The 23,622-nt window shown below is 36.4% G+C and overlaps 1 protein-coding gene across 2 annotated transcripts in view; it reads right to left on the reverse strand.

Moving 5' to 3' along the window:
* Nucleotides 1–524: 524 nt before the first annotated feature.
* FOCAD (focadhesin) overlaps nt 525–23,622 on the reverse strand; it is an 88,428-nt gene continuing 65,330 nt past the window's right edge. For both annotated transcript variants that reach the window (XM_021535466.3, XM_085566998.1), the window contains exons 27-45: nt 23,191–23,307; nt 22,599–22,837; nt 21,092–21,181; nt 17,669–17,816; nt 15,638–15,757; nt 14,638–14,760; nt 13,663–13,740; nt 13,211–13,282; nt 12,941–13,043; nt 11,739–11,819; nt 10,585–10,713; nt 9,468–9,583; nt 8,001–8,261; nt 7,196–7,285; nt 5,539–5,716; nt 4,074–4,171; nt 2,958–3,209; nt 1,749–1,824; nt 525–962 (exon numbers count right to left, since the gene is read on the reverse strand). In XM_021535466.3, the coding sequence (XP_021391141.3) occupies nt 889–962; nt 1,749–1,824; nt 2,958–3,209; nt 4,074–4,171; nt 5,539–5,716; nt 7,196–7,285; nt 8,001–8,261; nt 9,468–9,583; nt 10,585–10,713; nt 11,739–11,819; nt 12,941–13,043; nt 13,211–13,282; nt 13,663–13,740; nt 14,638–14,760; nt 15,638–15,757; nt 17,669–17,816; nt 21,092–21,181; nt 22,599–22,837; nt 23,191–23,307 (2,445 nt within the window). In that variant the 3' untranslated portion in view covers nt 525–888. The remainder of the gene's footprint in view (nt 963–1,748; nt 1,825–2,957; nt 3,210–4,073; nt 4,172–5,538; nt 5,717–7,195; nt 7,286–8,000; nt 8,262–9,467; nt 9,584–10,584; nt 10,714–11,738; nt 11,820–12,940; nt 13,044–13,210; nt 13,283–13,662; nt 13,741–14,637; nt 14,761–15,637; nt 15,758–17,668; nt 17,817–21,091; nt 21,182–22,598; nt 22,838–23,190; nt 23,308–23,622) is intronic.

Raw genomic sequence — 23,622 nt, forward strand, 5'->3', positions numbered from 1 at the left:
TCAGCTAATTTTTGTCTACTTCAGCAAAGAGGATTGCTAAAAAATACAAAATCTCTTTTAATACCTATCTTGGCAAGATTGCAAAGTGAAAAAGTCTCTATTCCTTCAGAAAGAAAAAAGTAATAAATAAGGAAAATAGCGGGAGCTAATTTATTTAAGATGATAAAACTGGAAAATTGTTGCTATATTGTCGCTTTTCCCTAGAGGCAGAGGAAAACTCTTTATCTGTAGAGAAGTGTCAGGGAGATGAGAACAGTTGGAAGTGGAAAGAAAATGGCAACTGTCCTGGAGCTGCACATACAACAGCCATCAGGATCATTGACTCATTTCAGCAATCTTTATAAAGCATGGCAAACCTGACATGCATACCATCCCTCTTCAGAAACCCTGCTCACACTACATAGTCATAATGTGTTGCCATTTCTGCACAAGAACATTGTGTTATTACTAAAGGATTATCAGTTCAAAAATAATGCTCATTCCAAATCTATTACACTAAAATATACTTTAGTAAATACACTATATCCGTCAAATTTTACTAGTTTATTTTATTTTCAGCCATTCCTTCAAAGCTTCCATGAATTAAAGGAATATTCGACTCCAGCTTTTGAGGTTCCCAGATGTCACTGAAACAATTAAATTTAAACTGAATGTGTATTTCTCATTTAGATTCCGCACATTTGCAAAACAATAACACATTACTTAAAGACAAAATATTGCTTTTCATAGGAATTTTTGTATGAAGCAAAAGGGTAAAAAAAAGCCAAACCCAATTAAAAATCTTGTAATAGGAAATGTCTTTGAAATGTAGCTTCTTGATGCCTGAGTAATAATATTATGCTTTCAAGTATGGACAATTTTCTTCACTGGATAAGGTACAGTGTGCAGCTACCACCCATAAGCTTTAGTCCATACTGCTTTCTTCTTGAACTCAGCAAGAGACCTCAAGGCCAAAAGTGTAACTGTGAAGACAGGAACAAATTACAAATTAAGTTGTGCAGTCCAAAGGAAAAGATACGAGAGTATTCTTCCTAGTGATTTTACTAACACAGGTGTAGGTTTAGTTCTTCTTTTACTGACTCTTTTCATAATTTTTTCATTTGTGGTGATGCACAAAGCCCTTCCTTTGCTTTGAGACACATCTCACCTATTGAAATCATATCACATCATCTTCTAATTAGTCTACCAGTTAGGCAAACAGATCAACCAACATTGCAGAAAGTTCAAACTCAATGCGCAATTCAAGCCAGGACATAGGAGGACTGGGAAAAACAGAACCACAAAGTCTTAAGTCTTCTGCTCAATTCACTGCCTGGAAATGCAACTCACTGATTTCTTAAATCAATTTGAAAGAATCATGTTTAGACAAAATCCAGTAACTAACCTAGTCACAGTCTAGTTAGTCAGATGGAAGTTTCATGTTTTAGTATGTAAAAGGAAAAAAGCATCTTATTTTAAGGATAACTTCAAGACTTCAAAAACAACAGACAGATCTATCAATGAATCTATCACAATAATGATCTATCACAATAATCTTGTGCACTAGATGTACCTCTAGGTCCTTTGGACCCTAAGTGCTACATCATAAGCATCAGAAGATGAAACAGCAAATGTGAAGTGTTACAGACAAAAATATCAACTTACCTGTGACAATACCTCAAAGACAAAATCTCACTCCTTATAACAACTGTATTTTGATCTCTACTGACCTTTCTGGAAAAATGAGGACCCAATTAAAAATATATTACCTTTCAGCAGGTCCCTGGAAGATTCTGATAATGCTTCCTTAGGACATTCCATCATATTGATCAGCCAGTCAATAAACTAAAGATAGAAATACAAAAAAAATCTGAATTAAAAGAGCCCCTGTATCAGAACACAATTAATTATTTTCAGTTTGACAGACAATATTTTATTTCTGCTAAATTCAGTTATCTAACTTCATTGGCAGTGGCCAATGAAGCTTCTGCCCAAAGTAATCAAAAACACCCTAGAATGTTTTCTCCCTGTCAATGCAATTCTTCCCATAGCTGGACCTGAAACTCCCTTTGTTCCTTCCCATTATGTCAGCAATAATTCTTTGTAAGAAGAAGGCATGCTAAACAGCTTCCCTCCATTTTGCCTGTTCATACCTTTAACCTATTAATATAACACTTTCTTATCAGTCTCTTGTCTAAATGTTTTACTGGAAATCCTTCAGAACTCTTATTCCTCTTTTGACCTCGCTCATTTTTTGTTATTTTCTTCTGGCAGTGCAGGGTGCCTGGATGACAATATGGTATTTAAACTCATAAGGATGGTTTTCAGGGCAAGGCCTCACATTCTTCCTTAAAACCTAATTAGGCACTTGCATACTAACAGCTCACCCCTGCATTCCTCTGACATTCTGAATTCTGACTTCAGAGGTAACTCTGAGAACAGAAACATGCTCAGATAAACCAGTTCTCAACAGATTCCAGTTTGCAAAAAAAAAATATTAATCTATAGATTAATAACAGTACTTCCACATATAGCAACTACATGCATTGCACAGTAGGATTGCCAAATTAGGCACAATTTTCCACATTTATTTTCAACTCATACTTCAAAATAAATGACAACACTGCAAACTGTGAAGAAGATCTTTGACTGCTCTGAATTTACAGTGTGGTGTGTCCAGCTGCAGAGGAGCCTTCTTTCAGTGTTTAAAACACTGACTTGCTACCAGCACCTCCCAATTCTCTTCTGGCTGTATTTTCTTACGAGTTTGACTCCCAGCTTTGTCATTTTATATTTTTTTCGCAACTCTCAAATTTTACTTAAGAAACTACTCTCATATCTGATTAAAAATAAAGTGAGATCACAACTGAGATGCAGTAAAATACAGAAGAAACAACTGCTCAATCTAAGATTTAAGGTGACTACCAAAAATGGAGCGCTTTCTCATGTTAAGTGCTTACCACTACATGCAATTTTACCTTCTGTGTTTGTTCTTTCCATGGTTCCTTAGCCAGCAAAAGGGAAAGGCTACTTGGAAGGAGAGTGAGAGTCTCTTGCACAGCAAACTTGTCAGTAGGGTGCTTGCCAATGCGTTCCTCGTATAATTCCGGTGATACCATGTGGTGTTTCCACAATGACCAGTCAGCACTGAGACCAAGGAGTAATGGTGCACCATGGTCAGCCCAGGCCAAAACAGAAGCTGCAAACAGCCAGATGAGGAAATCTATGCACTAAACAGGAAAAAGGCAAAAATGCACTTCATTAAATGAACAATATGGAAGGAGAAAAAAAAAATTAAAAACCTCACCAATAAAACCCAACAAAAAAACTCATCCAAAAAAGACACCAACCAAAATCTAGATGATGACTTGCTCTTAAAAACAATAATCTAAAAATTCAGGTAAAATACACAATGTAAGAACTAAAAAGTTAATATCCTTTTATGCTTTGTAGAGTATAAGCATCTTTATAAATTCAAACTGTCTACAGAAAGAAAAATAAAATGTCTACAGAAAGAAAAACAAAATCACACTCTTCTAAAATTATCTTTTTGATTAAAGCTGATCCACAATTCATTTAAAATTGGGAAAGAACTTTTTCACAGCAACCTGACCGTTGAAGGAAATCAGAGATGGTCACCCTTGTGGTGCTGTAAATTGTTGGGAAATATTGCAGCAATGTAATTAATGTCCTTCTGATCTAAGCAGCGGCTTATTTTATGTCTTCAAATGGAAGACCAAAAAATAAGTGAACAACATTATTTCTCTAAAACTGTTCAAACCCTCTCAGAACCAGAAACCCGCTTAGGCAGTTCTACAAGTGAATTCAAAATTTTCCTTCAAATGTTCTAAATACAGTAAATTTAAAGAAATTATTTCCTTCAGTTGCTTTAAGGTTCTATTATAACTTAAATGCAATAGTTATTTTAAAGTAATAATCCATTCACAAAATTGTGAAGATCTTCTCTGTGGTGGTAAAATCACAATCTTCTAAAACACAAAAGCATGGGGAATAATTCTTCTTACTGAGGAAAAATGTGAAATATATCAGAACTTCCTTCTGTCCTTGCTCCAAATAATTTTCACAGCCATTACCTCTTTCAGATCAACATTTTGTAAGGGTGTTGACTTGTATGCTACATTTCTAGTGTAGCCCATCAGGTCTAACAGCCAGTCCATTCTTTTCATAACTCCTAGAAAAAGAATAAACACTGACTCATGTCAAACACTAGAATGCACTGCTTTTCATTAAAAAGCAAGCACAGAAAATCACTATAGCAGGAAGGTACCAACTGCAGAAGAACAAAGATCACCAATAATACAATCACGTTTGATTAATTTTACCACTGACATACAGGCCCTAAATAGTACACAAACATTGCATATAATGCAGGCAACACACTGAACACACACACACACAAAAACCAAACAAAAAACGGAGTGAGAATTATTTCACATAATAGCAGCCTGCAGGACTCACTAACCAAGTCTGCACATATGACTGCTACAGAATCTTAAAGCCTCCCTCAACATGCAAATCATGGTGTAAATGGTCCTACAGTGTTGAGAGGGTCAGTAAAATATGGTCAAAGCATGCAAATAAAATCAGCCCCCAGTTCATCTCAAGGATGGAAGACATTTCATTGATTCAGATTCTGCTATCCAAAATCTGTTCTATCTCCTAGAAGGTAATAACCATGCTCACCACCAAGACCACATTACATCATACATAACTATTTCCATGTAGTCTTTACAAATGCCCCCTTTCATGCTGTCTCCTACCCAAAGAATCCTCACTTCACTCAATTAAAGCTCACTGCTCTTTGAAATTCTTGAAACACAGATGGCAGCTAAGGCATCTGGCAGTAGTTGTTTAGTGAACACAGGCAGACAAAAACCTTTCTGCCATGAAAATGATACCTCATTCTTTTATCTTTCTGTTCTTTTTCCTTCTTTATCTTCCTGTGTGATTCTCTTACTTCTCTTGCATCAGCTCCTATGCTTTGTCAGACCTAGAGCTGAGCCAGCCCAAATCATTAACCTACCAGATGACTATCTGGTATAGGTATGAAGAGGAAAAAAGGGAAATTTATTTCCTGTGTTAAACTGTGCAAGGAGTTCAGGAAAGAAAGTTATCTCCTGAGTTCAACCAGTCTCCTGGGAACATTTCCCCACCTTCTGTGTCACAAACAGTTAAGTCAGATTGTAGGTCAGAAGGTTAGCAGAGTTGCAGTATTAAGAGGTCTTTAATGTACTGTGTACATCTGTAACACTACCCTAAAAAGAGTGGGAGACACAAATCTAGTTAAAACTCTGGTCTGTAAACCACATTGATGAAACAAATGACTTGTAGCTGGACCCCAGAAAAAGAAGTAACTGGAGAAAAACATAAAAGCAGAGTGTGATACAAGTACTTGACTAATAAAATAATTCTGAAGACAGCAGTTTCTAATATGGAAAAATTTGGTTAAACCATCTTAAAATAATTTTAAAGGAATCATTGTAGATTCATAAATATCTATTGATTGCATTGTTCATTTTTCTTTAAGCCTAATCTTACCTGTATTTTCATGTCTCACAATGCGAGCATGATAGAAACTATGCAGGAACATCCATAAAATATTTTCCTTCTGGTGATATTCTGCCACAGTATGAATCACAGCACTCAAGTTTGTCAGAGACAATCTGCCTTGAGAAACTAAATACACTGTCATGAATGTGGCCTTCTCTATATTGTTCTGCAAATGCAATAAAAAAAATAGTTAAATTGAAAGGTATATTTCTTGTGGGAACAGTAAATTCTGCATTCCTCTTTATAAAAAAAATAAGAAACTCTTTGAATGACTAATAGGCTTCATTTTCCTCAAGACATATTACACAGAAGACTGTACATGCTACTTGAACTTTACACCGTTTGAAATAGGCCAGCAAAGTGTAACTCAGTCGAGCCTGTTTTCATACTGCTTTAAATTTTAAATTCCCTTTTGAAATTGAATTAACCAGCTTAAAAGTTCTGGACACTTAAGTCTTCTTACAAGACAGATACACTGTAGTGACAAAAAGAGGTTTTCTTAAATGATGTTTTCCAGTGTGAAATATGAAGCGAAAAATACAAGGAAATGACATTTCAGCTTCCACAAACTATTTGAATGTTTGACGCTCTAGTGAATTTCATAGCAAGCAGAAGGGGTGGAGGGGGGCTTTATGTCACCGACTTTTTTTTTTAAAACTTGATGTGAAAACATCAAATTCTTCCACACAGGTAATTTCCTTAGTATTTTAGCTGCTAAGAATTCCTCCACTAATTGATTCCACTGGTGAGCTACAAGATAAAAGCTTTTTTTATTCCATGATCATCCTCAGTCATCTTTCCACCAGGAAAAATCTGAGTGTGAATATAAATATAGAACACAAAGTCAAGAATGAAAGGTTTTTCAGTCAATTATTTCACATTTTTAACAGAAGCACAGATCCACCAGTTCAAGGACAGCTAGTCACCATGATGCATTTACAGTCCAATTTCAAGCAGGTGGGTATATTAACCAAAGAGGACTGTAGTCTGCTGTTTGCATAATTGGTCTGAGATTTAGAAGATAGAATACCACTCTGGTTCACACCATTGCTGTTCTGCTAACAGAAGTAATTCCCAGAATAACAGAATCAGTTAGGTTGGAAAAGGCCTATGAGATTATCAAGTCCAACATATGATTCAACAATATCATGTCAACTAGACCTCAGCACTGAGTGCCACATCCAGTCTTTCATTAAACATCTCTAGGGACATTGTCTCCACCATCACCCTGGTGTGACATTCCCATTCTAAGGTCTAATCACCCTTTCTGTGAAGAAATTGTTTCTAATGTTCAGCCTAAATCTCTCCTGGTGCAGTTTAGGACTGTGTCTTCTTGTCCTGTCTAGGACTGGTTGCCTGAGAGAAGAGGCCAACCTGCACCTCACCATGTTAGTTAAGACTCTCCTGTTCAAACCTTCCAGGTGAAATCATGAGTATTTCAGTTGCTTTGAGAAAGTTTGGGATATGGATTCTTATCACTTCTGCTTCTCTCACTACCTGCAGATTAGATCCAGAATACTCTTACCTACATGTTAGGTAAAACAATGCTCCCAGCAAGCTAAAATAGTCTGGTGACAATAAAAATGAGAAGGTTGCTTGTTTCACATGATCTGGTGATAAAAGAGTATAATTAAAACATAATTACCTTGGAGATCTGGACAATGCGCTTGATCTCTGAATCAGCCATTTCTGAAATACATCTTGCTACATCGATATACATCTCCAGTTCACCTCTCTGCAAACAGAAAAGTAAATGCATGTCTAAATGTCTATTTTTGGCTTTCTCCATCATCAAAATCCATGAGTTTAGGAACTTGTTAATGATAATGATGAATAATTAATCTATCTTGTAACCTCACTTAATCTATTTTAGAAATTCTGTATTTGCTGGGGAATTCAATGTATATCAACAATTCAATGTACAAGAACTATGGTATTTGAATACTTTCAAAGAGTTTATTTTATTTTTAATGTCAAAATGCCATTCTTTGAAAGCATTTTCTGTAGTTAAATAGCGTCTTTAAATCACTGTGAGAAGCTGAATCCTCTGTGGGAAAAAGAAAGCCTTCTCACTCACTGTTCATTTCTTCTCTTTCATTAAAACTTATTTCAGTACTAATATTGTAATTTTCCATTACCAAATTGTTTATGAGGGAGGAGTGCACATTAGATTGGTTTCACAACACCATAATATAAAATAACCAAAAGTAACTTAGATTGAAATCATGCTGCTATTTTAATTAATATAATTAAAATTTGTACATCTAATTCATGTTTTGAATCTGATGCATCAGTACAAAAAGATGGGACTTAGTATCATAAAAAAAGACTATTAAAAATTATTACTACTGGGATGGGACTTACCATCATTATTTTTTTAATGATGGGACTTACCATCATTAAAAAAATACCTAGCTACGGTATTCATACACCTCATACATACTCCTTACCTGAACCTCATTTGGAAGAAGCTCATATATTTTCTCCACAGCTTGACACAAAAAGCTCCAGCAAAACTGGGCTGGGTTGGGAAGTTTCATTGCCTGGATGAGCCCCTGTAGAACACACTGGACAATTTCTGGGTTTTTTGTCCGGTTCTTCACTTCAAATTGTTGTATCAGAAGCACTTCAGTAAAAGATTGCAGTTTATCTTCTGCAACATGTTGCATCCACAGAGACAGGGACAGGAAAAGGTATTTCAGACTTTTCATCTGAAAAGGAAAAATTTTTGCTGAGTTTCAAATTCTAGTTCTTCACTGACCTTGAACTATTGTTGGATAAAATTATAAAAAGAGTGGTGCAAACACAACTTATAAAAGCACTTAAAGTCATATATATTTCTCCATTCTTTTTTTCTTCCCTTTTTTGATGAATTTTTTGAATTAAAAAGAGCTCAAACATGTCAATATTCTGTTTTCATTAAAAACTGAAGAACTTATTTTTCAATAGAGATCACTTCTCCATATGGGCAGAGCAATTTTTTTACATGGTGTCTACTGCATTCCTACCTAAAGCATACAGACTGCCTAGACAGTCAATGACAGAAGTATGACAGCCATAGAACCATGAATGTTGCTAGTTAGTGAAGAAGAATGACTAACCTGTATAAAATGCAGAGCTTAAATTCTCTGTGGTTCACCTTATTTTTGTGACCTCAAATTCTCACTGCAGCTGGAAAAGTGGTAGTCAGAAATAAAACCCTTTTTTTGGTACCTTACCAGTTATGTACCTTAAAACTGCCAGCAAATGTTTGCATATCTAAGATTAAGGAATTAAAACAAGAAACACTCCTTGAAGAGATCACAGAAACAAACAATTAATTTTCTGAGAATTTTCATTTATCTGCTCCTGAACTTGGATAAAGTGACAGAAACATGCAGTCAAGTGTTTTGTGGGATTCAGGGAGTTTTACTTACTATATCATGGAATCCACCTTTTAATTCCAGAACAACAGAACAGCAATGAAGGATAAGACCAAATTTGATTATACTGTTGGGTATCTCAAAAATTAAGACAAGGTTTTCTAGACATAGCTTTTTTTAGTTAGCTAGATCAAGAGACCTTGCTAGAAAAAGTAGGTAAGCTTTTTGACAGATTAGGGTGGACTGTTTTTTAAGACTTTTAGCTAGTATAATAAAAGATACTTTTTCTCCCTACATGCCATGCTTTATGTCTCCAGGTTATCAACACTATAGGTTTTAATCAGTAAAGTAAAATGACTGTAGCAGGTCTTAAGTCTGCCTTGAATTTCAAGGCCCAAGAATAACCTCTCTCACACTATAAATACTCACTAAATTGTATTTCTGAAGAATTCTGAAACCAGTAATCCTTTTCTAGTGAGACAGTCTAAACAATGTCACTGAGTAATTTTATATGAAAAAGGGGTTGAACTCCCACAAGTTTTCTGATATACATACACTGAGACTGTAGATAAGGGGAGGTGCCACCCACATCCCTAAAAGCATTGCTGCATTTTGAGATGACTGGGCCTGTGTCACAGCCAGTTCAAGGCAGAGATGTTTTACATCATCACCTAAAACAGAAGAAAACAAAGTAATGAAGAAAATATTTCCCCTTTAAATTTGTTCTCAACTCATAAAATAAAGGAGGGTTGTGGTTCTACTAGAGCATTACATTACAACTTATTTTTCTAAAAATACTTCTTAAAGCTTTTAACACATAGATGTTAGAAGACTCCTCTTTATATTCATGCACTTTCAGTAAGAAGTATCAGCATTTGTTCAAGTTATTTCAATTTACGCAGGAACCAAAATGTGGGAATGCTATGAAAAGTAAAAAAATAAAGGAAGAAACCCCTCCTTGACAAATAAAGTCAAGATTTAATCCACAGAAGGAAAAATAAGTCAATAGTCCTGGACTATGATGCTGTCTGAAATCCAAAACCAGCCACAAAACAGATTGTACTGTTTCCTCTGAAAATTCCCTGGTTTACAAAAGTAAGACTCCTAAGTGAAAAGCAGGAATAAAAAACCCCTCCAGACATTTCACAAGTTTCAGCTCTTCATAAGAATGGCAGACCTCAGTATAGGAATCTTTTTCCATTATTTTGAAAGTTATTACCCAGTGTAATTTAGTAGAAAGTGCATTTCAAACTAGTTATAGCTAGATGAAGTACCAAACAGTTCAAATATTTGGAAAAGTGGCATGAAGGCTCTGACATGGGCATTGGAACAAGCATTTAGCAATTACTAGTAACAGAATACAATTAGTTGAGTTTTATGACGGGCTCGTATATAAATAGTAAATATTAAATATTCAGGCCACTTTCACCAATGTTTTAGGGAACTTCTCAGCTCTGATCTTCTTTAGTTTTTCTTCAGTTAAAACAGTGTCCACATGGTGATGACAAATATATACTTGCATACACTAAAAAGTCAGTCTCAAAAGCATAATAAAACTAACCACTGCACTAACTTCAAGCCCTGAAGAGGACTCCAAAGTTTGTGAAAGCTCCATTAGTAAAGAACTCTTGTGACAAAAACAAAAGTCTTAATAGAAAACTACTACTCTTACCAAAGTTCAGCCTCATCAAAGGAGAAAGAATGGATGCCCAGTTTACAGGTGGATACTGATGGCTGTCTCCAACTAATGCAATGGGTGCCAGTGCTACTTTCACCAACTCAGCTGGGACAGATTCAGGGCCTAGAACAGAAGATATGGTCAGAGTCTAAATTTGGTATACACATACTTCGCTGAATAGCTCAGCTGTAGTAAAGAAATGAAAAGTGTTACAAAATCACTTTACTTCCTTTTGTGTCTGAGAATTAGCCATTTCATTTATAATGAACAGTTACGTTTTTAATATCCTGTCACACTGTTTTTTTGTTACTAATAAATAGAAACTTTCTGGTCCCCTGTTCTTGAGTCAATTTACAAGTTAATTATAGATATTCCTCATCTAGTAAGGCAGTATTTTTGCATTTCTTATTGGGAAAACAGCAAAGTTTTCTGACACTGCTTTCCTTTCTCCTCTTGTAAATGCAGGCTAAAAGAACAGTCAGGTAAGTGCTAACCTTTGCTACATACCATGTTATGTAAACATAAGTTAACTCAGTCCTCCTGGAATCAAAATGTAGGCATTTTAATCTCCATTTAAAGCAAAGCTTGCTTCATAGGACAGCAGTAAACTCACTGAACTCCACATAGAAGCAATCCTCTCTCTCTTACCTTCCTTAAGACTACTCTGAGACATCTCTCTTTTAGGCTTCCTCATGTAAGACCATACTTTTTTCAGTCTTCTTTGGATCTATCTCATCAGTAATCTTTTTATTACAACTCTTGTTACAGAGAATCTTAATCCAGTGTTACTGAAATAAGGGGCAGCATAAAGTTGGTCTGATGATGGAGTATTAACTCGGCATACGAGCTAACACTTAAAAACAATCTGACTTTCATTCTCATAGGGAAGAAACATCATCTCACCAATAGAGAGGGAAGGGAAAAGGGTTTTAAAAGTAAAAAATCATGTGTTGAAAACAAAAGTCCTAACTACACAATATTACCTTATCTTTTTGTCTGTAATTAAATTTCTATTTTAAATATCTCACATTAGCAAAGTTCAAATTTGTACTTAGAAAAGTTCTCTAAGCAAATAAAAGCAAGTGTTTAAGATCATCTTTTATAGCCGTAACAAATTTCCCTGACGAATACTGTAGTTTGATCCTTACCTTTCTTTCCACTTTCAATAGCAAAGTCAATGGCTGCCCTGATAAAGCTGTTTACAGGTAAGTAGCCAAAATCTGGAGGAACTGTGAAGATAAAAAGACTGCTTATATTCTAAAACATCATCAGCAAAAATTACAACCTTCTGCTGCCAGGTAAATTTAAAGGCCAAACTGAGCTGTGTTTCAGCTAACTGATTCTGTAGGTGACTTGGAATATTTAGACCACAAGATTGATAGATGTATTGGCCTTTTCACCTTTAAAGCAAGCTAAACATTTCTGGTCGTGAGGGGGGCCAGATCTGAAAAAACAAATTCTCAGACCAACTGAAAAGCCAGGGATAAAATCTTCCTTAAAAATATACTGGGCACTGCAAGCTGGGCTTTGAAAGGGAGCGCATCAAAATTTTAGGAAATTTAATGCAGCAGACATTCCATATCTATCTAACCTTAGGCATGCATGTATGCATGCAAGGATACATAAAAGCAGAAACTTTGAGTGACTTTTCTCTGTGATGTTTATCTACATTTTGTGGTTTTGGTTCCCAGTTTAGTTCACACCAAAGCAAACAGCTTCAACTTCATTAGCTTTTGCTTGTTACTGGTATTTCTTAATGATTAATTATCCAGCCTTTACTTTACCAATGGATATTGAAACAACACTCAAAGTTAGCAATGTATCAGACACTCTGAAAGGGCACAGAACACTAATTTTTTTATTTCAGCTAATCAGAGAAGAGCTGTTCTAGAAAAAACTTCTAAAATATCAGCTTGGTTTTGTTATAGACTAGTTTTTAAGTATTGATTTTTTTTATAGAGTGGCGAGTGCTAAAACAAGAAGTAGATTAATCAGTTCTGAAAGGCATGAAGTAGATGTCAAATACATGTGCCATAAGAACTGTAAAACCTGTTTATAGTTTATCCTATAAAAAAATAAAGAAGCAATATACAAGTTTGACCAGAACAATTTAGAACCTTACTTTCATACTGCAAGTAAAAGCAGTGGTGGGGGATCCTATTACTGATTCCTACTGATTCATATTCCAACGTTTAGGCACACAGGACCATGAGATCTCTGATTCAAAGGTTGTCATGTCACTTCACATGTTGCCTTGTCTAACTTATATTATCTCATGTGTCCCTCACTGTCTTTTTAGTGATGTGCTATTCCTACATGCTCTTTAAGAAGCAGTAATAAAGCATCTTACCAGATGCCCTGTTCTGGGTAGAAGACAAACAGGACATGTGAAGACGTCCCAGAAGTCTTGCTGCATTTGTCTGAAGACCAATCTGCTCTGACAAACTAATTATCTGTTGAGACAATAAACCACTCGTTAGACAAATTTCCCTACACTGCCTCATTCAAGCTGGTTACAAACATTACATAGTTTCTTTTTAACAGACTTGGCTTGCTTTTGCAAGTTGTAAAGGTATGCTAGTACTTTATTCAAAAGAGGAAACACAGGCTACCTTCTTACCTGTGTAAGGGTTCTGATCACTTCATTCAGCTTACTGTGAAACTGTGAGGACTGAATGCCCTCAGATTTCAGCTGCAAGAGAAAAACAAAAAAAGGTTACTTTCGCAAGAAATAAAAAAAGAAGCAACAAACAGAGAAAAAATTCTGAAAACAGATTACATTTGCACCCATGCCTTTCTCTGGGAGTGGGAGAGAGAAAAGAAGAAAGCTTACATGGCTGAAAATTTTCCCCAGTGGTATTGCACATGGGCCATATGATGGCAAAATGGAACAAATCCCATTTTATGCATTGCAAGTCAATGTTGCTTGGTTCGTACACAACATGAATTATTGCAAAAATGTGATGTCCTGGTCTACAGTCATTGCTGTATGAATGTGAAGGATGCATCTCATCTTGCCTTCTAGGCAAATTTCTCCAAAAAATACAGTACCATTTGCTTGCATATTCTGACCTGTATCATGCCTCCTTCAGAGCCCACCAGTGCAACCAGCCCACTGACAGCAGCCAGACGGTCCATTGTTGGAGAGCCCTGGAAGCATAATTCAGGACAATTGAGCCCATGTGATGACACAACACTACCTTAAGACCAAACGCTTATTTCTTCCAACTTAAAAACCATTACTACTATCACTACTACACCTTTAATCCCAACAGCCTTTTCAGATCAGACTCCAGCATCCCTCTCTTGATGAATGAAAGCTTTATATGGAGCTTCCTCCTCACTCCTCCAAATCTGAAATCATCATGGATTGACAAATCACTGTTTTTCCTAGCACAATCTGTATTCGACAAAATATACCAGTGCAATTCAACTCAAAACCAGTTTATTGATAATTACCTTTAGCTGCAATCTTAATATGTAAATTTAGAGTTTGATTTGAAACACCTAACTTTTCCAGATAAATTGAAATTATTTTAATGACTAAGGCACTACAATCACCCTTCTTTTTTCTAGTTTTGATAAGCAGCACCTGATTTCACAAGATATTTTTACTTAATAACTTAGACTTTATCCTTGGGCACTGTTCCAAATTAGTGAACATGTACAAATTAACACATCATTGAGATAAGCATTTCTCATAAATTATCCAAGTAGAAGAGAAACAGAGATTTTTCCCTTTAGCAAACACCCCAAAGTTATACTCTTGCTTCCAAATATCAATCAAACAGCATATTCAGATAGTCCTAACTTTTCCTAACATCACTTCTGCAGAAGCAAGGAAAATTATGGTCCTACTGTTAATTTTAAACTGCACAACATCCCATTCCTACCTCCCACCTCCATGGGTAGTTTTACCCCTACCCATGCAAAAAAAAGCCCAAAACAAACAAACAAACAAACAAAAAAAAAAAAAAAAAAAAAAAAACAACCCCTAAACCAACAAAACAAGTACAAGACCCAGGATATGCATACAAACTCCTTTACCTCTGCAAGCACAATTTTTATCCAGGCTGGCATTAGTCTGTTACTCAGGTCTTCAGCTTTCCCATGACCACAAGCTGACAATCCATGTACTATTGCACCTAAAGCTAAAGCAAAACTGTAGGTCTGTAAGGCAAAAAGAACTTATTAAAAACAGATTTTACAAAGGAGTCTGTATTCTTTTCTATATTTATTATTGAAACATTACTTACATATTTATTATTTCCAAACAATTAGAGATAATGTCTTTGTCTAGAGTACCAGATGTCTTATTTCAAGTGACATGGGATTTTCTGAGATTAAATCTTTGACACACAGAGCCTTTGTTTTAGAGAAGATTTTCTGATATGAAGATAAAAAGCTCTAGCACAGGTAATTAGGTCTGATTTCCTATTTTTCAGATAAACATTCTAAACAGTTGATTAATGTAAGAAGCTTTGATTCAAAATGGTTGCCTCCCACAGCTCCTTCATTTCCTGGCAAACATTAACCAGAAAAGAACTTGCACTAAAATATTGAGATTATTTTTGGCAATTTGCAGGATAGTCTAGGACATTAGGGATGAAACACACACCTGTAGGAAGCTGTGGCTATGTTTACGGTTATGCATTGTCAGTGGTTCAGGGAAAGCAAAAATTCAGAACAGCACAATTGTATTTTCCCACCAAGAAAAAGAATTTATAGAAATATGCTATAAAAGAGACAAAAAATTGGTAGGATATAGGGACTAAAGACATCAAATATAACAATTTCTCTTCTAAATGCAATCAAACACATAAAAGTTGCTTTTATTTCACTGTCTAGTAATTGCTATAATCATTAATGAATCAAATGGTAGTCTTAGTAATTGTGTGGTATGTAAATAGATTCATCAGTACTAGTTAATGATGAAAGTAGATCAATATAATTGTCTTGAATTGTAGTTTGGGTAAAGCAGTATCCAATATTAAATAGACAAAGAGAGAAAGAGAACTGAAGCAAAGCCCAGATACAGAATTATTACCTGTTGATTATTTTCTGCTAAGGTCCGTAGCTTGCTCATAGCCTTCTCTGCCTCAGCTGCTTCTATGATTCCAACACTGAAAGCAGAGACAGAGGAACAGGCCACAGAATAGGCAACTACCTGAAAAAAAATTTATTCCATTAACTAGTGTCTAATAAAGGTCACTGTAGCAAAGGTCACGTTGAATAATGTGCCAGCATAATAAAAAAGAGTTAACATTTTCAGTTTATACTTTCAGATATTTATTTCCTCCCTGAGAGATTCTTCATTGATGCTAATAATGTTAAACACAACTAAAGCTTGATTGATGCTAATAATGTTAAACAAACACAACTAAAGCTTGGAAGTACTTCTGATTTTACAGAGGTTAAACTCCTGACCTTCCACACAAATGTAGCTATTCTCTAAACACAAGTATCTGATCATTATTTATGTAAGCATACTCAGCATGCTGTGCTCCCATCAGGACTACAAGCAGGTCCACTAGGCCAGAAAATGAGCAAGTAGAACTGTCACTCTCACACACCCACAACAGCCTCCTGTCCTTGCAGAAGGATTCACCGGCAGCATTGCTTTTCTGTTTTTCTGCCTTAGCCATGGAGAATTAAGTGAAGTCTGAACTACCAACAAAGCAAGTGTGCCAAGTGTCTAACCCTAACCTCCTCTGTATCAAAGTTAAGCAGCAGAACAAATATGTGACTGAGGGAAGCAGAGAGCACCTACCTACTGTGAAGGATTGACATCAATTGACCTGTAGCAAGTAATGTGCAGATTGTACCTTTTGCTGCAGCAGGCCAAAATTACTTCTCAATACCAGGTTATATCCAAGTCATTTACAGCTCTGAAAAGCCTCTTGTGCATCTCATATAGTAGCATTTATCCTAGAGTGCTGCCCAAATTTTACTCATCTCTACAAATCATTTGAGAGGTTTTAATTGCAAAGGCTAGTGAAAAAATGAAAATTCCTTCTCATCCCAAACTATCTCATGATGTTAAACAGCTGCTGCCTTTCATCTCAGAAGTTGCTGTATTGAAATCAGTTTAATTTCAATAATACACTTGAAGATCTCTGGGGACAGATAAATTATTTCATAGCTGTAAGTAATTTTAATGCATGAGCAATAAACTGCAGAAGGCTAATCCCCAACACATATATACTGTCAAAAAAATAAAACTCCATCAAAGATGTTTAATAAAGAGCCTTCAGAACACTTCCAACAGGGGGAAAAGAATAATACTATCAATCTCTATTGACTCCTGTAGGAAAAACAGAGGATTACTCAACTGCTCAGCTGCTCCAGGCTTACATTTATCACGTAAAGACAGGGTTGCTTTTCTCATAGAAAACATATGCTTGTTCTGATTTCTCTTTGAATTTCATCAGTTTTCATTCTCAAGTTTTACCTCAGCAAAGTTATAGGCTAAGTACATGGACCATGTCAAAACTTACAGGATGTATCCTGGAAAAAAACTCCCTGAAATGCAGGGCTCAGTTTAAGTTTTCAAAATATAAAGAAAATAGTAAATGGGGCCATAGCAGCATGCACAAGTAGAAAATTCACACTTAGCAATACAACACAATTAGTTAGCAACACAAAATTTCAAAGAAGTATAACGAAGGCATATTGAAGGATGAAGAATTAGCATTTAAGTTCTGAGAGTAACTTGTCTGCTTTTAGTAGATCAGATGAGCAGTAAACAGCAGGATGTAAGAGACCTGTATTCATAGTTACTCATGATCCAACTTTCAACAATTTAGTCTGGGGTTAAGGAATTAAAGAACACCTTTAAAGAATCATGTCTGTTAAATTTTCAGGCAGCTCCTTAATGTCTGTACAAGATATTCTTGTGATTGCTGTTATTATCACTTTTTTTTCCAGCAGACAAACCCATATATTGTGAAAGAAAAAATAGAAATCCAACTTTCCAGTATCACAAATAAAAAAAAGTTCCAGCAAAAAGACTATAATTATTAAAGGGAGGCAACAAAATTAAAGGAAGACTTAAAATTTGTGATAAAATAGGTCATACCTCCTGGACTCCTCTGCTTTGGTCCTCACTGCTGTCTAGGTATTTGCAGAGTTTTCGCAACGAAGCAGAAACATGCACGCGTGATTCTGTTTGGCTACTGTGACTCATAAATGAAAGAACAAGTCCTACACCTAAAATACATCCAGTACTTTAAGAGAAAACAAAAGAGAAATATTGAAGTATGCTTTGGCTGCTCTGAACTCCCTTTAAATCTCAATAAAATGTGTGGGTAAAATGACCACTTGGCCTTGACTGATAATTAGCCCTGTAGATAACTTATTACCATAGTCAATTTAGCAAATGGGTTTTTATTTCACACATCCTTTTCAGGAAACACCAGACAAAAGAAGAGCATAAGAAGAAAATGTGTATTTAAATAGTAAGTCCTACACATACAGCTTCATTATTTTTTCTATTTCTGAAGAACCAGTAGCCCCAACAACAAACTCCATAAAGTAGTGTGAAGGAAGTATGGATCCAAATGTCTATGTGTCCTGATAGTATAAACTAGGAAATCCCAATTAAACATGCTAATTTCAGGTTCACTGAGTGTATTAGCATCTACTGCTGTCAGACTCCTTCAAGAGATGTTTCATTTTCAAAAGTAATGAAATTAGTGATTAAGCCAGAGAGCTCCTAAGATGGCTTTCTTAGCCAGGTAAGAAATTAAGGTATTCACCTGCATTTCTTACCAGGAATGGTTAAGTCTCCATTCTAATGGGTATGTACTAAAATTTGAATATGCTACAGTGGAGCAGCTTCATCAGGGCAGACATATCCAGCACAACTAACTGTTTGATGCTGAGGATACTTAAAATTGCAACAAGAATATAGTTTCAAAGGACATAATTTAATAGGGCAGCTGGCACAAACATCTCCACAGTCTCCTACTCTTTTTCAGATTTTATCAGAAATTCCATTCTGGGGCAAAGATCTTTTACTAAGTTCTGTATATGTGCTCCCATAACAAGTTCCAAGTCATCAGTTTTGTTAGAAAACTTCCAAACAGTTCTGGCTTCCATCATGAGCTACTAAAGCATAGCAGACACCCTACTCTGAAGGTGATCTCTCACTGGCACACATCCTCAATTGCTCTTATTTGTAGATGATTTTTTTCCCCCTTGCACATTGTCCAAGACTGAAGACCAAGATGTTTCCTATTACTATCCGAGTAGGAGTTGCCTCTGGGCAGTGTTCCTTATCTCCTGTCAATTGGCCCATCAGTGTCTTGCCACATGACTCAGAGATAACACTCTCCAGGAGCCAGTTCTGTTTAACAGGTGATTAAGGACACACCTCGTGACTCAGAATAACATCAGCCCATTGTGAGATGCTCCACATAGGGGGAGGAGCTAGGCATTCCCACCTGGATAAAACCGGGGATTTCTAGACAGAGAGGCAGCCTTTCCACAGGTTTCTGAGAAGACACAGCAGCCACATCTGCCATTCCAAGAGGACTGCAGCCACTCCATTTTGGACTGCTACCAGCATGCTGGGCAGAGGGGTGTCAGGTTGTATTCTTTGCCAGTGGTCTTCCTTTTGTATCATTGCACATATTTTTGTCTTTTTTCCCTTTTCCCAATAATTTGTATTTCTGACTTGGAGTCTCTCACTGGTTTTGCTTTCAAACCAGAACACACATCTTCCTGACACTGCTTGTAGCAAGTAGCAAGCAGTCAAATAAACATGGCTAGGATATTAGACATTCTCCTATCCAAATTAAAAATGGCAAGATCTGCTTCTTCTACTTGGCTAGGTAAAAAAGAAACATCTTAGAATAACTTCAGTCTTATTTTTAAGATGATGTTTCCGAATAACTGGGGATTAAGGATGATTGAGCATGGCTAGAAGACAAGAGGGGTGTCTTGGGAGTGGTATTTTTTTCCAGCAAAGATCAAACAAACTTTTTTAATTAACTGGTATATCTGAATTAATGACTAGCAAACAAAACAAGGACATGGCTTATATACAAAAGTTCTAAATTCAAGTTTACACTACTGCTTGCTGACAAAACTATATAGAAAGAAAATAAGAGTGTCTCATTAGAGCTATAGTATTTTATGTTATTCACTGTTAATAAAGACTTAAAACATAATTGGACACTAAAGCAAGAATAAAACTTCACCTTCTCTGTTCCACTTTTTGTAACTAACAATTGCTCTCACTTCGCTACCTTATTTGTGAGCTACATAAAATGAGTATTTAGATACATTTCATCTACATGATATCTCAGATTTCCCTGCCCACTTTAAGTGTATTACTGCCAGAGCATCAGGTTGCAAGGAGTCCTGCCTTCCACTTGGATGCATACTGCGCCCAGACAGCACTGATTCCCACACCTGCACTGCTCATCAGACCTATGCTCAGAACACCATCAATCTGTGTTTTGTAATTCCCATTTGCCATTCACCAATTTAGCAGGGGTGAAACACTGGTGAAAATGCTCACGCCTTGCAGCTGATCATGCCAGTATCACACTGGATGAAAAGACTGGAAAGAACCTTCCCTTGGAACAGCAGTTTACAAGAAGAAATGAAAAATTTGGACAACTCTGCAGCATTTACAGCTTTATGTTATTTCTTTGCTCACAGAGAGAACTTGTACTAGACACCAACTTCCTCTTAACCCTTAAAAACCATAGATAGCATAATAAACTACCTCCTCTTCAATCTTCCCTCTCTTGCTTGCCATTGTTTCATATTCTTCTAGCAACCTCTTGCCGCCAGAGAAGTCTGACTTGGCTCTTCTCTGAGGCTTTGATCTCCAATTAACAGGCACAACTCAGCAGCAATAGGCATGACAAAGGGATGCAGCTGGTAGAGTCTCTGTGTACTCTGTGTCTCACCCTGTGCCATTCAAAAGGCAACAAAAATCCTCACTAAGCTATACAGGTTCACAGCCAAATGGTGCACAGCCATGACTCCTTAGAGCTTTCCAGAAAGTGCACTAGATAAAGGAGGGCAAACGGGAATTATTGCTGTTTCTTTTGAACAGCAAAGAGCTGGACAGAGTAATGCTCAAAATGAAAGAAAACCTTATGCACTCACACCGAGCTGCTCAAGATATAGTGATTCCTCCCCTGATTTGAAAGAGAAATGACTACCGTGGAAGAAACATCCTGCCATGCTATGTTAGTTGTCTCATGGCAACTGACACGTTGTTTATTGTCTAAGGAGATTCAAATTCTAACTGTAAAAACTTAAGCCATGTAGACAAAATCTGTGATTGACTCTCTTTGAGGGAGCATGTGGACCTCCAAAAGGCTTTTCCAGCCTGTCTGAGCTGGTGATTATATGGAAGTACTCAGAACCCATTGTCTCCTTGTCCTATTCTTATACTTTTCTGTGTAGAATTAAGGAAGAAAGTGTGAATTTAAAAGGTATAGTTCAAAATAAAGTATCACCAGTAATAAAGTAAACTCACTTGTACTCCAGACTGGTGTCAAAGCAGCAGTCCTCCAACACATCCAAGGACTTCATGAGAACCAAGTTCATCTGTTGACCAGGTATATCACTACAAAACCAAACCAAAATAGAAACAAACAACCAAAAAGAACCAACCAACCAAAAAAAAAACCCCAATGCCCAGTGGGAGGAGGAACCTGATAAAAGATCATCTCAGCTAGATGTGTAACTATAAGCTGAAAATTCATGACATTTTTACACTATTAGCTCTCTCAATCTCTCTCCACCTGATTGCCTAATTTACTGATAAAAAAAGACGTGTTTACAGCTCACTCCAAAGATGTCATATGGACTCCTCTCTTATAAAACATATACTCAATTATGCTAATGAACAGGACACCTTTAATGGAAACTAGATCTATGATCTGATATAAGCCATAGCTACATTCATATGAGTTTTGATTTGTTGCAAGATAATGCTTTGAAGAATGTGTAAGATTAAGCTTTCAAACCACGCAAGGCAGTGAAAGAGTAAAACTAGTCTGCAAGAAAAGGTTAGAAAAATGTATTCACTTAACATACCTCACCACAGAAATGAAACAAACACAAACCCCCAAAATATTGATTCACATACTCCAAAATACAGGGCTGATTTAACTTCATTCTCTTTATAAGTCTTTTAATGCTTGTATGTAGCTCAGTTGTCCCACTGACTAAACATCCAGAGGTAGTCCATTCCCAAATTATGTGGCTGAGTCAGTGGGAGCAAGGCATCAAGATACCAAAGCATGAAGATGAAAACTCAGCAATGCTTCAGTTTTAACAAAAGCAGTTGCTTCGGAAACATTAGTTTCATTGAGTAAATTAACAACTGCCAATCAAATCTGTATGGTACCTGTGCTTGTGTATTAATTAAACATTTTTTAATTGGTATACAAGAAGAAAAAATCCCTAGCAGTCAAAACTCTGGATGAATATAAAGCCAAACCTATTTTTTAATTTCTCTGTAATCACCAGAAATTTGTAACTGAGGCCAACTTTTCTGCAAAGGAGGCATTTTCTAACAACTTCAAAACACCTCTGCACTGCCAATACAGCTGTAATAGCATGCTTTAAAGACAGTTCACTACACTACTTCCATCCTCACATTTGTAACTCACATGATGTAAGTGAACACTGTCCCATGTCCAAAGCACCACTTAGAAAGGAACCAGTGAGAGCTGTGAATTATTTTACGGTTACCAGTGCAACTAGTCCCATTTAAAAGCATATGTGCTCTTCTAGCTGACTGCTTTGCACTTTGTACCTTAGAATATTACAAAAATTAGTCACTCATCCTGAAAGAATAACAAAATATCTAGGACAGCTCTGAAGGGGGCTAAAGTGCAGGGGGAAGACTGATAGTAAGAGGCATCCTTTAAGAAACATTAAAAAGCCCTTCAAGAATCATTTGCCCATGACTTGTAAATACTTTATTAACTCAGAGCTTAAGGCCACATGCATACACTGAATACAGCAGTGCTCACCTGACTTTTTCTTCATACAAACGTGAGATGAACATCCCCAAACCAAGACCCATGTGGATTTGAACAGCTTGAGACTCGTCAGCATTTGGTTTCCCAGGTAACCTGTCAGTCAGCATACTCAAGACCTCCTCAATCTTCTCCTTGCATGACACAATGAAAATTGGCACCAGGAGAGACAAAGCTGTGGCTGCACAGGATCGAGCTATAATACTAGCAGTATTTTCACCTGAGTAAGATTTCTAGAAAAAGACAAAAGAGAGCATTTTTTTCTCTCACACCTTTCCAGGCAATAACATTCAGCATTAGAGGAATTTAGAATAAACACCTACAGAGCAAACAGCAGCACAGAGGTATTGCAATCTGACATTCCTTGCACATGGCTTTTATCATTTTGATAATAAAGACAAAAACTTCAAGCAAACACAAATATAAACAGAAAGTGCAATGAAAGAAAATTAATAAGAGCAAGAAAAGTCTTGATTTTCCCCTATTCCAACTACTACAGCTCAAACAGAACCAGGAGACTTCATTATTAGAACTCTAGGTATGAAATACAGATATATTGCATTGCCTTTAGCACCACAGCACATACCTGATAGAACCATGGGAAGACCTGACCTTTAGGCTGGTAGCGGCTATTCACAATACTCAAGAGGGTCTCCGTGACCATGGAAATCCAGTGTTTCATAGGAATAAAATCACGTTCAGTCTATAAAAACCAAACCCAAATAGTCATCATTATTTTTTCTTAAATCAAGCTCTATCTAAACAGAAGCTCAGCTGCTGATTATCCAGCTGTGACCCATCATGAATGAGATTATTTTGTCATTCCCATGTAGTGTAAGTAGCATCATTTATTGTCAGTGCTGGTTCTCCAGACTACTACTACTTTTGATCAAGTACTATTCAGTGGAGCCAAAAACTATGAAAAAAGAGTTTGGCTGGCTTTCAGTGTCCATAGAGTCACCTCTATCTCATCTGTCAAAATAGTCAAATAAACAAGTTAGACATTATGCTTCTTGTG

This window comes from Lonchura striata, chromosome Z, assembly GCF_050655825.1.
Source record: "Lonchura striata isolate lonStrDom1 chromosome Z, ASM5065582v1, whole genome shotgun sequence".
NCBI classification, from domain to species: domain Eukaryota; kingdom Metazoa; phylum Chordata; class Aves; order Passeriformes; family Estrildidae; genus Lonchura; species Lonchura striata.